This window comes from Procambarus clarkii, chromosome 22, assembly GCF_040958095.1.
Source record: "Procambarus clarkii isolate CNS0578487 chromosome 22, FALCON_Pclarkii_2.0, whole genome shotgun sequence".
Lineage (NCBI taxonomy): Eukaryota > Metazoa > Arthropoda > Malacostraca > Decapoda > Cambaridae > Procambarus > Procambarus clarkii.
In genome coordinates this window covers 48,595,003-48,611,484 of record NC_091171.1, presented here as the reverse complement: position 1 = coordinate 48,611,484, position 16,482 = coordinate 48,595,003, and the positions used below count along the sequence as shown (strand labels likewise).

The 16,482-nt window shown below is 42.4% G+C and overlaps 1 protein-coding gene across 13 annotated transcripts in view; it reads left to right on the top strand.

The window, feature by feature from the left end:
• The window catches only part of AMPdeam (AMP deaminase), a 150,722-nt gene extending 139,447 nt beyond the window's left edge, over positions 1-11,275 (top strand). For all 13 annotated transcript variants that reach the window (XM_045744113.2, XM_045744108.2, XM_069329007.1 and 10 more), the window contains one exon: positions 263-11,275. In XM_045744113.2, the coding sequence (XP_045600069.1) occupies positions 263-329 (67 nt within the window). In that variant the 3' untranslated portion in view covers positions 330-11,275. The remainder of the gene's footprint in view (positions 1-262) is intronic.
• The last annotated feature ends 5,207 nt before the right edge of the window (positions 11,276-16,482 follow it).

The following is a 16,482-nucleotide window of genomic DNA, read 5'->3' as shown; positions in this document are numbered from 1 at the left end:
CTACTTAAGATCTATTCCCAGCCTGACTGACAATTTATTGCAGTGGTAGATGACAGGCTATTATTTGATTCCTTTGCATTACTGTTATATTTGAGAATTAATTTTTTATTATCTGCTTTTGAGCTTTCTTCTAATATAATTTGCAGTAATACTAAAAAGTCAATCAGTATGTGGGTTTTGAGTATGGCATAGGTATTTTCTTTTTTTTTTTCTTTTTTTCTTTTTTACAACAAGAAAAAATTAATTTCCTGTAATTTTTCAGACATGAAACGCTACTTGATGAGCTGATTAACATCTTCCAATATCCAAGAGACAAAGAAGAAAATTAAACATTTAACAGTGCTGTGGTGTTTTGCATTGTCGCCATAAGTCATTTTTAAGTTGCTTGTGATTTATTTAGGAGATCTATTATGTACCTAAAACCTAATCTAGAGCAAATGACTTTAAATTAAAGTTAGTTTTTAAATTGAATATTATGCATTACTGTATATTTCATTATAATGTTCTGATACATGTATAGTAACAGCATGGTACCTTTAAGTTTTGTATCTAATTTCATATTATGAGAGTTAACCCTTCCACTGTGGACCATGCTCATGAGCACTTTTGTTGTGTTGGGTCGTTGCCTGTGCGAGCCCTCAGACATGTAAACAACTAGATATCAACTCGATAAATGTTCAGTTGTGCTTTCAATTATTGGAGGACTGTAGTGATCGTGGCCTTTTCTGGAGGGACCCCCCCCCCCCCCCCAGTGGCTCCCTGAAGTGCTCCAAACTAAAAGGTCACATCAGTTGCATAAGTTTTGTTTGGCCCACTGGCACCAGAGGCAGAACATGGCCCCCTCTCACAGAAATCCAGGAAGTGGGCAACTATCTGCCACTCCAGAAAAAGCCTCCAGAAAGTCAGCACAGCTTTTCAAACAACTGGAGGGTTCTCGGAAAACAAAGCTTTGAAACCCGCCAAACATCTCTGGAAACGATTCACACACAATGAGGGATTTACCTAAACTAAAAACTCATTAGTACCGAATACAACCACCAGGTGACCTGGCTACAGCCCTCGGTCAACTCCCCTTCTCAGTTCTGTTGCTGATGTCGCACCATGTAGTGGTGCTCATAGTGCTTCCAATCCGTCAGATCATGGAAAAGCTCCACTGCATCAAGCTAAGTGCTGGCCATCTTTGGACTTTGTTGTCCTGTGGGGGCCATTTGCTTCATGTATTGTTTCTTCTTTTAGTATAGACTTTACATGCATTTCATGTGACATTTCAGGCTAAATGCTCTCAGGGTTTTCCTGCTTGAATGTCTGCTAACATTGCCCGTGCACAGTCAGAGTTCCCTTCTCTAGTGTGTTCGGGAGTTTGCCCTTAAGAGGCAACACTAATGAGGTAGACAGCCTTTTCTTTGGCTATTCAAGGATCTTTAATTCTCTGTTTTGGCTCTTAGCTGGGAGTGTTCTTGGGTTGTGCTGGGGTGCACTGGGGTTGGTGAGCTTGTTTACATGGCATGCTGCAGTTGCTACTCATATCCTGGTAGTTTTAGCTGTGATTGGTGTCTTTTTCTTCCGGCGAGCAGCCCCAGTACCTGAAGTGTCTGCTTGGTTAACATCCTTCTGGCCCTGGAAATACCTTGCAGGTCTCTGACTTGGTCCATATGGGTTGGACCCCACTAAGCCCACCCTTGCTACCTGTTGGGTCAGGGATACCTATGGCCCTGAGTCATGCAAGGCGATACCTCACTGGGTCTCTGCATTGATGGATTCTGTCTCCCAGTTAAAGGCATTTCAGGCAGTTGCCACTTAGCGAACAAATCCACAAGGGTCTTGATGAGGGTTTGAATTTATGCATGGGATGTTCCCATGCATTGGGATAGTTTCTGACCCCACAATTTTTTTTCCAGTGGAGGCGAAGACAAATGGGAAAAATGTTTCTTTCACCCTGATGCCCCTGTTACCTAGCATTAAATAGGTACCTGGGAGTTAGACAGCTGCTACGGGCTGCTTCCTGGAGGGAAGGGGGGGGGGGGGTGTGTAACAAAAAGAAGGCCTGGTCGAGGACCGGGCCGCGGGGACGCTAAGCTCTGAAATCATCTCAAGATAACCTCAACATAGCCATTGGCAGAGCTATTTGGTTCCTTCTCTATACATGGGGTTGGGCCTGTTGAGTCAAGAGTCCTCCCTGCCATTGCATTGGGTCATTGAAAGTTGGTTGGCCTCAGCATGGTAGAGGTGACCTTGTCCCATCAGTGGGTTTTCCGCTTGTTCTCGATCCTGAAGTAGGACTTGGCGGACATAAGACATATCTTCAATGTCTCGGGTCTGAATAGCTCCATTCCCTGTCCGACCTTCCGCATGACCACTTTGTACCACGTTCTCCTGCTGTTACTGGCTGGAGCTTGGATGGTGTCCTTGAGCCTCAAGGATACGTATTGACACATCCTCATAAGACTAGCTATGTTTTCTTGTGGAGCATCAAGCTTGCCACTTTAGGGTTCTTCCCATCAGCTTGAATATAGCCCCCCATGTGTTTATCAGTCTAGTGCAGTTCATGGTGACCCAGTTACATCTGTTAGGGGTTTGTGTGTTGGCCTACCTCGATGACTGGCTGGTGTGGACCTCAAGTTAGTCCGCATATCAGATAGGTTTGGATTCAGTTCCTTCCCAGCTCACCGGGTTTGAGTTCCTGGCCAACTGGAGGAAGTCCCAGTTTGTTCCGTCTCAGGTTTAGACTTGGCTGAGCCTCATTTGGACTCTCGGTTGGCTTTTCTTTCCCTGCCTCTGGCGGCTTTGCTCTGCCTGAAACTTCATCGCTGTCCAGTGTTGGACTGGCCCTGGGTGTTTTACCTGTTGGTTGAGCGGTTGTGTGAGCGCCTGAACATTTCCTGCATTATCTTTCCCTTGAGCAGAGTGTGACTCTGGGCTGTACTGATTTGTCTGTTTCCACTCTTTCTGCTGCTCTCAGGCCTGGTGGATTCTGGCCCCATCTACCTTTTATCAGCTCTTACTTCGCAAGCTTTTCCTTCAGGTTTTTTGGGGTTTAATATTTTGGTGCTATGCTTCCCCATTGTTCGATGTGTTCACGAACACTTCATCTCTAGTTTGGGGCTTCATAAGAACATAAGAATGAGGGTATCTGCAGAAGGCCTATTTGTCCATTTGAAGCTTGTAATTTTTTCTTCGTATGACAGGTTTCTAATTTGCGGGATAAACTTTTCATCCTACGCTGGACGTGTTCTAGTGAATTTATATCCATTCTATAGTATGGCGACCAAAACTGAACTGCATAATCTAAATGGGGCCTAACAAGAGCAAGATATAACTGAAGAATAGCACCAGGTGTTTTATTACTAACACTTTGACAGATAAATCCCAGTGTTCTATTTGCCTTGTTACGAACATTTATGAATTGATTTCTTGGTTTTAAATTCTTACTAATCATAATACCCAGATCCCTTTCACAATCTCAACACCATCTAGCTCGTATTGTGTTACTCCTTCATTATCATCATTACTTACTATCATCATTACTCCAGCTGCAAACACACATAATATGCCATGCAACTAAAGGAGTAGACCCAGCCAATGACTTTAGGAGGCTTTGTGAGTGTTGATCACAAAACCTCAGGGCCAATGGAGCAAGGCCAATGATGATATTCCATCATTATCATCCTTATTTACTATCATCGTTACTCCAGCTCCTGGAGCTGGAGCTGGAAAATGGAGCCCAGAGGAAGGCAAATCCTCCAAAGGGCCTTCCACACTGCTGCAAACACACATACTATGCCATGCACCTAAAGGAGTAGACCCAGCCAATGACCTTGGGAGGTTTTGTGGGTGTTGATTACAAAACCTTAGCTTGGAGCCAAGACATTCACGAACACATCAGGCAATGAGGGAAGAAAGCACCATGGAACCATACCCCAAAAAGCCTGAAGAGAAAGCCGGCAACACGAGCCAACAAAGGGCAAACGGGACCTGAACTCAAAAGTTCCGGGAGCAGCAAAACGGTGTTACCTGAGGAAGCAGTATAACTCAAAAGTATCTCCAATGAATAGGCAGCATCATGGAGATGGTGACTATTGAAGTGTAGCAAGGCCAACAAGCACCTTTCAAACTCGTAAGTAGCAAGTGCAGGATCAACCCATAACAAGTCGTTATGGGGTCTGAAGGAATACCCAAGCAGGATACCCAGGCACTAGAGCTGCTCACCAAAGGAGCTGATGCCAAATACAGAAATTAGGAAAAACACGGCTTTGAAAGGCATTAGCGGCATATCATAGACAAGCACACAAACCCTATGCACCCTACAGCAAAAATCCCAATAGTCCCCAACCACAGGACCTCGCATAAGAGTCAGAGTCTCACTAACAAGGGTGAGACACCCTATACAGTAGTACAAACTCAGCAGCAAACTCTCAGACTCATCAGAGAAGTCACTGTCAGAGCAAGAGGCAACACCAAAACAAGCACTTAGGGAAGGACTGCCTACATGCAGCTAGAGGCGAAGAATAAATAAAGTCCACACAACAAGTGAGGCTTAAAAAATATGCACGTGAAGCAAATACTGACGTATTTGCCAGGATACAGGATGTAAAGTCAGGAACGAAACACAAGCATATGGCCTCAGATGACACTGTCCAAAGAATGGCCTACACTTGGAAACTTAATACCCAGATGAGCCACAGACACTGGAAAGAATTTTGTCAGCATCATAGTAGGTAATAAATAGAATGCATTAGGAAGTGATGTAGTGGAGGCTACCTCTGTACAGTTTCAAATGTGGATATGATAGAGCTCAATAAGCTCAGGCACTTGTACACCAGTACATTGACAGTCGAGAGGTGGCACCAATGAACCGAAGCTCAACCCCCTGCAAACACAACTAGGTGAGTACTTATCTTGAAAAGAAGAGAGACTCGCTATGGCCAGCAACTCGGGAAGGTTCAAATTCCAGGACATCAATGACAGTACTGATGCTAAGATGGCATGAAAGTTAGCTGTCAGTTGTGCTGACACCTATTGGTGGCCATCTGTAACAAGAATATTTTGACCTAGTTTATGAGTGAATCTTTCGTGGAATTGTTTGGCTGTTTCACCGCTTTGATTTCTATGAACTGTATTGCTTTGCTTACTTTCTGAATGTTTTTGTGGTGAGGATGATCATAACAATCCCCGGCTCTCTGTGCCTCTGTGAGGTGTACCAAATTTTGGCTCTGATCAGTGGTAGGCCATATGAGACTCTTATGGCTATTATGACTAAGTAAGAGGAGCTGCCTAAACAAGCTAGCTTCAAGGAGCCACAATTCGGTCCCCTCCAGAAAAAAATATACAGCATTGAACGTAATGAAAAGCCTTTTTCCGATGTAATCTAGGAGGCTTTGTCTTGTTAGCATACCTGGATAGCTGTATCCACATGGACTTACACCAGGCCTTGCAAGTCATTGTGAGCCTACCAGGGACACAATGAAATGTAAATGAAAAGGAAACCTGAAATGTGGTGAAACAAAACAAATGGCATGGTAAACAAAATATAGAAAACAAGACCTCAAAACTATCCACCTGGACATTAGCCGGATCACCCACTAGTAGCAGCTGTGTGCCACCAGGTGACTGAGCAGCCAACTGCTAGATCTGCCAATCTGTTATTTCAGTCATTGAACCAATCCCCGCGGCGTAGTGGTAAAACACTCGCCCTGCTTTTCGCAAGTGACTTGGCCTGGGTTCATATCCTGGTCATGGAGAATTGACTAGGCTCCAATCCTTAACTGGATGCCTCTCTTCACCCAGCAGTGAATAGGTACCTGGTTGTTAAATGATTTGGTAGGCCGTATTCCAGGGAAAATTCGGATTATGGACCTACCCGAAATGCTATGTATGCTAGTGGCTTTACAAGAATGTAAGAACTCTTGTGTATATAAATACCAGTAAATAAAAAAACAGGAAGACAAAAAACCAAAGCCCTGGAAAAGGTAACAGAGCATTCAGGGAGCCTCCAAAGACCCATCCATCATTACTTTCAATGCTGATTTTCTGAGAGGGCTTCTTTGGAGGCTGCCCAGTTCTATCTCATAATGGAGAGCAAAAACAGAAAGGGAACTCACTGGAGGCAAATAGGAGCCAAAGTCAGTATCTGCATAATAGGGGGAATCAACAGCTAGTCACCCTACATAGCGCTATACTTGTGCAATGCACCTGGATTGTTCCTGGATGGGGTTCTGAGAGTTCGTTTACTCCCCAAGCCCGGCCCAGGGCTTGATTTGTGAAAGCTTGGTCCAACAGGCTGTTGCTTGGAGTGGCCCACAGCCCGGTTGGTCTGGCATTTCTTGAAGAAAGCTATCCAGTTTTCTCTTGACGATGTCCACCTTGTTGCCATCATGTAAAGTATATTTCTTATACTTGCTTGGAGGATGTTGAACAACTGTGGACCTCTAATGTTTATAAAGTGCTCTCAGATTGTGCTAATGTCACCCCTGCTCTTCACTTGTTGTATTCTGCATTTCCTTCTATATCGTTCACTCCTGTATGTTGATATTTTACTTTGTAGATTTGGGACCTGGCCTTCCAGTATTTTCCATGTGTATATTATTTGATACTTCTCTTGTCTCCTTTCTAGAGAGTACATTTGGAAAGCTTTGAGATGATCCCAATAATTTGGGTGCCTTATCGTGTCTATGTAGGCTGTATGTGTTCTCTGGATTCCCTCTATTTCAGCAATCTCTCCTGCTCTGAACAGGTGAGTGAGTGAGTGAGTATGGAGCAGTACTCAAGATAGGACAGCACAGATTTGAATAGTACTGTACATTCATTGTCATGGGATCCCCGGATTTGAAGGTTTTTGTAATCCATCCTCTCATTTTGTGGCTGATGCAATATTTGCTTGGTTATGCTTCCTAAGTGTTAGATCGTCAGACATCATTATTCCCAGATAGTTTACATGCTGCTTTCCTACTATGGGCAGATTTGATTGTATTTTGTACCCTGTATTTTGTTTAAGGTCTTCTTTTTACCATTCAGAGGTACTAAGCTGTTGGCCTTCTGCTAAATCCTTGAGCCCAGGACATGTTTGAGAATAATGCACAGCTGCAAACTTGGGATTATTTTCCCCGAAGGTAAGCGGCAGGCTAATTAAACTTGAGGAGACACTGAACAACCTAAGAAATGGGCCCTGGAGGAAGATACAAGGGACAATAGGTCCTCAAAACATCCCCCTCTGCAACACTAGTGGTGCAACAAATGACCACAACTGGACACAATAAATGATGCACCCCCGGCCAAAGCAACCAAGCATCAACTACTAAAGGATGCCTCAGGAAACCTCTCATTCCTAGCCAAAAATGGAGAAGGCTGCAAATGAAGAATACAAACACACATTCCAAAAGAACAAAATCCCTACTCCTGGAAGAGAGCATGACACTCCCCCATCATACCACTGGAAGCAAGGACCAATGAAAACAGTCTTGTAAAAGTAATCCTAGGCTGAAGAAGCAGAGAAAAACAGAATGCCAGAACCTTATCCAAAGATCAAGAATGCAAGAGCAAGCAGGAGGTGGAACAAATGCCCGAGACAACTTGCAAAACAGTGCTGGCGAAACGTCAATACTGAATGGCAACGGTAGTGACTTTACTAAGACCAAAAAATACTAGGTGACACTATTTTGCATGAGAAATCAATAAAAAAAAGGTGACAAAAATTAAAGGAGCATTGGAACAGAAACCAAGGACAAGTGACAAAGGGACAGAGGGACTACCAAGCAATCTCATACTTTTTCCCACAAACAAGACAAATCATGGACCTCATACAGTAACCCGAAAGAAGCGATCGACCCAACCTTGGAGGAAGAAAGCTCCATCAAGATTGCAAGGTCTCGATACTTAACCCCTGCACTGCGCAACTTTTAAAATAACATTCCTGTGGTGTGCCAAAAATAAATTGTTTCATAAACAGTATTGTTTCTTTTGGTATTGTCAATTAGCACCCAGGAAGCACAAAAATCCATGTAAACAGTCTCTACCTCTTATAGTTTAGCTGTAGTGGCCTAAAGAAGTTGCATTTTTTTTTAGTAAAAAATGAGGAGAGTTGCCACGGGAATAACTTTGTTGATTTATTTTCAATGTTTCTCACTTTATTTATTTAGTTTTTCACTCTAACAAGATGTATCTCTGTGTCAAAGATGGTGTTCATTATATATAAATGAAAATATACATTTATACAGATATATGTGTATTAATATATGAGCACCATGTATTTATTCTTACTAATATATATATAAACCTATATATAAGCCTAAATCTTATAATTGGACATATCACACATTTTGCCTGAAATATATAATGATAATCACTCACTTGCTGTTGTTAAAATTTCAGTGGCTCATAGTATGGCTGCCCTACACGTTCCTAAAGCCATGGCCTAAGGAACATTTTGTAGGCGATAGTAACCTTGGCAACATACTAAGCCCATAAAAGGAAAGTGACAGACTCAGGATGTTTTTTCAAGAAGGGGGGATGGTTACTGCAGGCCGGAGGAAGCAAATGTATATATCTTGTGTGTTAAATGTATATTAACTAACATAATCACATGTTGGCTGGTGCACTACACCCCTTAATATGTTGGCTGGTGCAGTGCAAGGGTTAAGGAGGAACCAAAATAATTCTGCATTTGCCTGTAGTATTCTAAACGGTCCTAGAGACAAACACAGGGAGGAGCCACTGAAGAGTCTGTCTTGAACATAATTGTTGGATATAATAAACCCTCAGCCTTGAGATAATATTCCTCCACAGAGGAAACCAAAAACCAATTGGGGTTGAAGGGCTCTCAAAGATCCTTTTTGATTTCCCTCACAGCCCTGACAACCCATGGAAATGAAGGCTCTGTGGTAGTGTTGTGTCTCACACCAGACACTTGGAACAGAAAAGTGTCTCCTCATAAGCAAGGAGCCATGGCCACAATTCTCCTAAAAAAACAGAAGGGTGCGAATCTTCGGCAAGAAGCGTGGTCCAACTACCTATGCTCTCAAAGTGGAAGGGGTGGTCCCTAGAGAAGGCCCCTCCTCGCCCAAAGAAACGGCATCCCTGGACTCCGAAATCCTCAGCCGCTCTGGAACCCAGAGCAAAGTGGGAGACTTCAAAGCCTAGTACTCAACACCAGATGGGCCCCAGGGATGGAGAAAGTGGAATGGGGGAACTTAGAGTAGGTGGATATCTCAAACTGTTTCAAAATTGGGTCATAATAAGACAGAGGCCAACTCCAGACCACCCACTTCTACAAAAAGCTGTAAACAATGCACATGGAAAAACCTCTCCTGCAAAACAGCAGCTGCCTAATAGGCAGCAGCATGGTGGAGCCAGTAAGAATAGCCACAGAGGATATTAGGGAGGATAAGAGGTTATATTTAATATAACAAATTCGAGGGGCATTCTTCAAATGCTCACAAAGTGAGTGTAGAACCCTACCGAAAGCTACCAGTGGCTTGCTGGGTCTCGAAGGATTGACCAAGCAGGAAGTACTGGGCACAGGAGCCGCTCACCACGAATATAACGAATGCCAAATCCAGCCTATGGGCATAGGTGGCTGGGTAGGTCATAAAACAAGCTTGCAAGCACCTTGCCATCAACCAATAAGCTTCTCTGGGACAGCCACACAATAATATAGGCTAGACTGAGGCAACCACCAACACACACCTAGAGAAGTCAATTCTTGATGCATGCAGCTTGAGGTGAACAGTTAATCAGAGTCATATAAGTGAGGCATGAAAACACATGCATGTGAAGCAAATGGGCCCTTGCAGGACATAATCCAAAGGATAGCCAGCACTTGCGTGATAAACTGGAACTCGAAGAACACTTGGCATGAAAGTGGAGTGTAAGAAGCATTTCCCCAGGCTTAATGACTGGTGATTCAAGGGGTCAGATCCAGTAGCTTAGCACATAATCACCTGGCTGTGCACAGCTGCTACCAGCAGGTAAGGCACCTTCTCTTAGTCTGAGTGATTTACCTCAGGGCCACTAACCCTAGTGGCCTTGACGGGGACAGGAAGCTGGCTTGTTGAAGGTCCCCCCATTCGTCTTGGTCTTTTCCATATATATTTTAAAACTCAACACAGTTTTGGCAGTTACAGCTTCAGCAGGTAGGAGGTTCCATGGGTTAATAACCCTGTGGGTGAAAAAGCATCTATTCTCAGTCCTACATTGTGGCTTGTTGACACAATGCTCAAAAACTTTTGAGCAAACTTGAGCAAACAAAAACTTGAAACTATTACTCCTTGTTTGTGTTACATCTGACCTTCTGAGGAAAATATCCGATCAACATCCTCTAATTTGTTCAGTATTTTAAGTTTCAGTGAGATCTGCCCTGTCATGCATGGTTTACAGTGTTGTTAGCCCTGTGGCCTTCAAGCGTTCCTGATACGAGAGATGACTGCTCTGGAATGACTTTAGTTGCCTGGTGTTGCACCTTCTCCTGAGCAGCTATATTCTTCTGAAGATGAAGTCTCCATGCTTCGATGCAGTAATCTAAATGGGGGTGCACCAGAGATTTATATAGTTGAACCATTATCTTCTTTTCCTTATACAGTAGTTAAAAATATGTTTGATTATCCAAAGAGCTTTGTTAGTTTTCTGACTGCTGCACTCACCTGTTGTGTAACTTTTAAAACTTTTAATGAGTGGTGGATTTTGACTTCAAGGTCCTTTTCTTCATCAATCTGCTGTAATGTAATGCAAATAATTTGGTAATCATGGTGTGGGTTGTTATGCCCTACATGCATCTTGTATCTAGTATCCCCGTTCTCCGTGAATCTTTTTAGAGTTGGCCAGGTTTTGGTCTCAGATATCTCGTAGGCTTACAATAACTCACAAGGGCCTGGTGTGATTTCATGTGATGCAGTTATCTAGGTTTACTAGCACCAGGGAACCTGCAAAGAAGCCCTCCCAGAAAACTCCTTGTGGAAGTTTCCAATAAAATACTGCAGTGGAAGGGATAATGTTTTATATTTTTAGATTATAGTCAGTACTTTCAATTTTGTGCAAAGAAGTCAAAGACTGTATATTTTCAATAATAAAATGAGGTACAGTTTCTTGCTTGAAAGAACATTTTCACTGTTGGTGACAGAGCTAGATGCTTCTAGGTTATTAAAATGAAGAACAGTATCTTTATGGCCGTCATGTAAAGTGTCTAATACTACTGATCAATTTTCCCTTAATTTAATGTAGCAATAAGTAAATGTTATCTTGTTTAAATATAGTGTTAAATTTCATTTAGTAAACTGTGAGAGAAGACTGTTTGGCTTTGATTAAAGAAAGTTTTACCCCATACTACCCATTCCCAGGCACTGCATTGGCCTGGCAAAGGAGCATAAGAAAGAATCATTGTGGCATGTATCCAGACTGGCCATTCTGGAAGAATGGTTTCTCCCTCTTGTGTGTTGTAAAGGGATCTCCTTCCTGTATTGGACCATGACCTGGCATTACCCAATCCTCTCCCTTCACCTACTGCTTCCATGGCAGGGATGTCTTCCCTTGTCACTTGTGGTGACTGCTTCATCACCCTGTGTGACCCTTACCTGCTTTTTATAATGCTGCCTTACGAAGACCCCATCCTCTACTGGAAAGGTGTGACTTCATAATTACACTTGGTGTTGTCAAGCTTCCTTTTACACTTTTACAGTCGGTGGTTTATTCGGTTTGCTTACTTAGGACAAATATTTTGATCTTGTGTTCTGATGATCTCACTATCCTTGATGATTTTCATCTGAATTATCACCTTCAGTTGATAGGTTCAAATGTTATCTCTCATGCTCAACTTCCTCTAAGGTGCTGCCTTGACATAATGAGAGCACTCTCGTGCACCATCACCATTAAATTGGTGTGGGTAGCTTCTGCTCCCATCTGCCTGCTATAGCTGTGCACAAGTGAAATACATCCTGTGGCTTAGCTGCCCATGTGTTTTATATTCATGGACACCCATATATGCTCCAGTTCCCTTCATCTGGTCATTAAGTCTGCCCAGTGGCTGCAGTTCCTTGGAGGCAACACACTTCTTTGGTGGCAGGATAGGAGTAAAACAGGAGTTTTACAGGATATGAGTACAACAGGAGTTTTACAGAATAGGAGTAAAAACAGTACTTATAGGAAGGATGAGGACAATAGTACATATAATGACGGATACTGCAATTAGAAATTGGTAATACCGCATTGAATTTGAACAAACCAGAAAAGGATTCCCTACTTATGCTGCAAAGACAAACATACCTAACCTTCCTAGGGCTAATACAGTACATGCTATCTGAGGCCTAATGTAGTACATATGTGTGCTATACTAGGCCTAGGAATATTTAAGTACAGTACAGGTATGTTTTTTAGTTTAATTTTTTGGGGACTCTATAAAGTGAATACCTGTAGTACAAAGTTCTACTATCTAATTGCTTAGTACATCAATGACATCAATGTTTTTACTATGGTGCACATAGTTACAAAAAGTACTATCTAAACAGGAGAATGGGTTGAAATAATATATATTAATCTTGCCATGAAGTTCTAGAAAGATGCACAACCTCGGCATTCTATGTCAACATATCAAAATCACTCCTAGCACACAGCTCACAGTCACTCATAGTTCACTGACTAGCACACAGTCAGATTGATATAACATCGATCTGATTTCAATTGGACACGATATACCTGTCAGTCATCCATCTCTCTGTGACAGTAGCTCCTTCCTAATTTCAAATATCCTGCTGGGGATCTCCATGCTTTCTCTGCTGGCTAGTTATTTTATCCTGTCTTGTTGACCTGCTACATCTTTACATACATCATTCATCCTTAATTTGGATTTTCCTAACAAGTTTATGTCTGGAAAGTAGGAGTGGCCAGTGATAAGTTAGTGCCCGATACAAAAAAAAATGAGTTGATTAAGTTTACTGGATAGGTGATTCCCTTCAGACAAAATTATATCATTTGTGAACTATTTCTTCAAGTGTGTGTGGCCTTGGACATTACACTAGGTAGGAGATTGCAATGAGTGCAGGGATGGACACCCAAGATATATCTAGAACATTTCCACCATTCACAATTAAACTTACCAAGGTCAGCATTTCTTAAGTCCCATAGTTCATATTCATAGAAGCTTAGACATTGACAGTTAAATAACTTTAACTTTCGACCAGGTATCAAGATGACCAAATTCACTGATGACATTTGCTCTGACCTCCAGGTCTCTAATATAGCATCGGAAAAATTGACAAGTGGGCCCTATGAGTATACAGTATAATATGCCCCGTACACTTTTTAGAATACTTTACTGGAATCTCTCTCTGCCTACTAATTTTAGTTTGGGATATTAATAAAGAGAGTCCAGTGAGGTACAAGCAACCACAACACATTTGGCAGGATTGAATGTTAGGTTGTATTCTGCACTATATCTTTAACATGTTTCTTTCAAGTTTTTTGTATAGAGTCTTTAGTTAGTGCAAGTAGAACTAGATCAGCATAACAGAAAATATTGACCTTAGTACTGCCTAAGTGATAGCTCTATAGGGCTCTTAACATTTTTCAGCAGTGGATCAAGACAGCAAACTATATATGACTAAAAACAGCACCTTGTTTGACCCCATTTTCTAGGGGAGCTCCTTGTTGCCAAGATGTTTCTCATCTATTAGGTCACGTCAGCTGCAGAGTTCTGTTTGGCCTTCCATGTACCAGAGCCAGAACCTGGCCTCCTCACAGAGGTACAGAGAGCAGGCAACGCTCCATAACCACACCAAGAAAGCATCCAGAATGTCGGGAAACCAATACTGACCACTTGATTAACATACAGTATTAGAGCGAAAGATATGGACAGAAATGCATAATAGAACCAGTGAGGAATAGAGGTGCCATAGGCACAATCAGCAATGTCTAAATATTAGACGTCCACGGCTGTTCAGTACCCTCCCAGCAAGCAGTAGAAATATTGCCAGAACAAAGATGGAGATCTTAAAGAAGCAGTTAGATAAGTGCCTGCAAGAAGTGCCAGATCAACCAGATGTAATGGATAAATCAATGGTTAACCCTCCACCACTCCGATGGCAGAGTGTTGCCTGCTCTTTGTACCTCTGTGAGGATGCCAGTTTCTGGCTCTGGTACCTGGAAGGCCAAACAGAACTCTGCAGCTGATGTGACTTAATAGTTGGGAGCAATCTTGGCAACAAGGAGCTCCCCCAGAAAATGGGGTCAAACAAGGTGCTGTTTTTAGTCATATATTGTTTGCTGTCTTGATCTACTGCTAAAAACCATTGATTTATCCACCGGATCAACCGAATGTAGTGGATATGTGGGCCTGTGGGCTGCTCCAAGCAATAGCCTATTAGGTCAAGTTATCACAAGTTGAGCCTGGCCTCAGGATGGGTTCAAGGAGTAGAACAACTCCCAGAACCCTATCCAGGTATGCTCCAGGTAAAGGCCCAAGATTTCTTCAACACTCCTTCTACACATACGGAGCATAACTGGAAGACTTCCCGCAGTGTTCAAAAGAAAACTTGATAAACACCTTCAAAGGGATACATGATCAACCAGGCTATAACTCCATCAAACAGCCTGGTTGACCAGACCACCAACCACGAGGCCTGGTTGATCAGATCACCAACCAAGAGGCTTAGTCAACCACGCCGTTGGGATGTTGATCCTCGGAATCATTGACAGGTATATAATACTTATGAATGATTATGTGGTTATTATAGTTTATCAATCATTTAAGCATCAATGACTGGTCAATCATGTGTTTACTAGTTGTGTTTTTGCGGGGGTTGAGCTTTGCTCTTTCAGCCCGCCTCTCAACTGTCAATCAACTGTTTACTAACTACTTTTTTTTTTTTTTTTTTTTTTCCTACACCACACACACACACACACCCCAGGAAGCAGCCCGTGACAGCTGACTAACTCCCAGGTACCTATTTACTGCTAGGTAACAGGGGCACTTAGGGTGAAAGAAACTTTGCCCATTTGTTTCTGCCTCGTGCGGGAATCGAACCCGCGCCACAGAATTACGAGTCCTGCGCGCTATCCACCAGGCTACGAGGCCCCCACCCCCATGTAGGTGTGGTTTAGTTCCTGAACCCATTATGTGCCTCTGTAACCCTTTCCACCATCACCCATGGGATGGGTATGGGGTCCATAATAAATAAATGAAAAATGTATGCATTAATGTGAGGTCAATGTGTGTTGTAGATAATGTATTAGTCGATGATTGTGGTCGTAATGCTTTGTAGATCATTTACCTGAATTTGTCTAAGGCCCACTCTCCAAATGGCCTCGACGAGGATAAGAAGCCGCCTGCTTGTCGAAGGTCCCCTACATTTGCCCTGAGGATTTTGTCGAGCTTAATTTTGAAATACAGCAGTGTTTTGGCATTTATGGCTGCAACAGGTAAGCGGTTCCACTGATTTTATAACTTTACGGGTGAAAGAGCATCTCCTGTTTTCTGTCTTGCATTGTGGCTTGTTAAGCTTGAAACCATTACTTCTTGATCATGTTCAATCTGACCTTTTGAAGAATGGTCTGGATCAAGATCCTCCAAATTATTCAGTATTTTAAAAGTTTCAAAGAGATCAGCCCTGTAATGTCTGGATTGCAGTGTAAGCTGTGTGGCCCTCAACTGTTCGTGGTATGAGAGTCGACCTTGTTCTTGAATGATTTTAGTTGCCCACATTGAATTTTCTCCAAAGCAGATGTGTCTTTCTGAAGATGAGATCTCCATGTTTGGATTCAATAATCCAAGTGGGGGTGCACCAGGGATTTATGTAATTTATATAATATAGTTGAATAACTACCTTCTTTTCCTTGGAATCAAGATTTCATTGGAATAATTGTGTGTTCATTATACTTTGTTGATCATGTAGGCATGAATGACTGTGGTCATTATACTTTGGTGATTATGTTGACATGGATGACTGTTAGGTCATCATTCTTTGAGTTAATTTCCTTTATAATGTCTGCAATACGATGGTTCAAAATGTATAGTAGTGGAGTCAGGCAATGAAAATAAACCTGTTTGATTGAAGAACTTGAGAGGCTTATAATTACCCATATTCTTGAGCTTGGTGATGGTCCCTCCTAGGTCGAACTACTGTACTGCAAACCTACTCAGGATGCAAACCCTCAGCAGTTGCCTAACTCCGGGGTACCTGTTTCTGATAGGTGAACAGTAGCTTTAAGTGAAAGGAAAAAAGTCCAACCATTTCTGCCTGGGAGTCGAATCTGAGATCCCTGATTGTGAGTTGAACATAAAGACAACTGTATACAAGACCCTGTCTTGTTTGATAACCTATGTCAGGCTAGATATACAGCTAGGCTGTCTGGCTAGACATACAGTCAAGCTATCAAGCTAGATTTCCAGTTAAGCCTTGAAGCTAGAAATACATTTAGGCTATTGTTATGTTTAGGCAAATTGCTTTTTCCTCTTCCTCATGTTGAATTTTTCCTCCTCACCTCTTCTTCTTTCTGATCATTCCA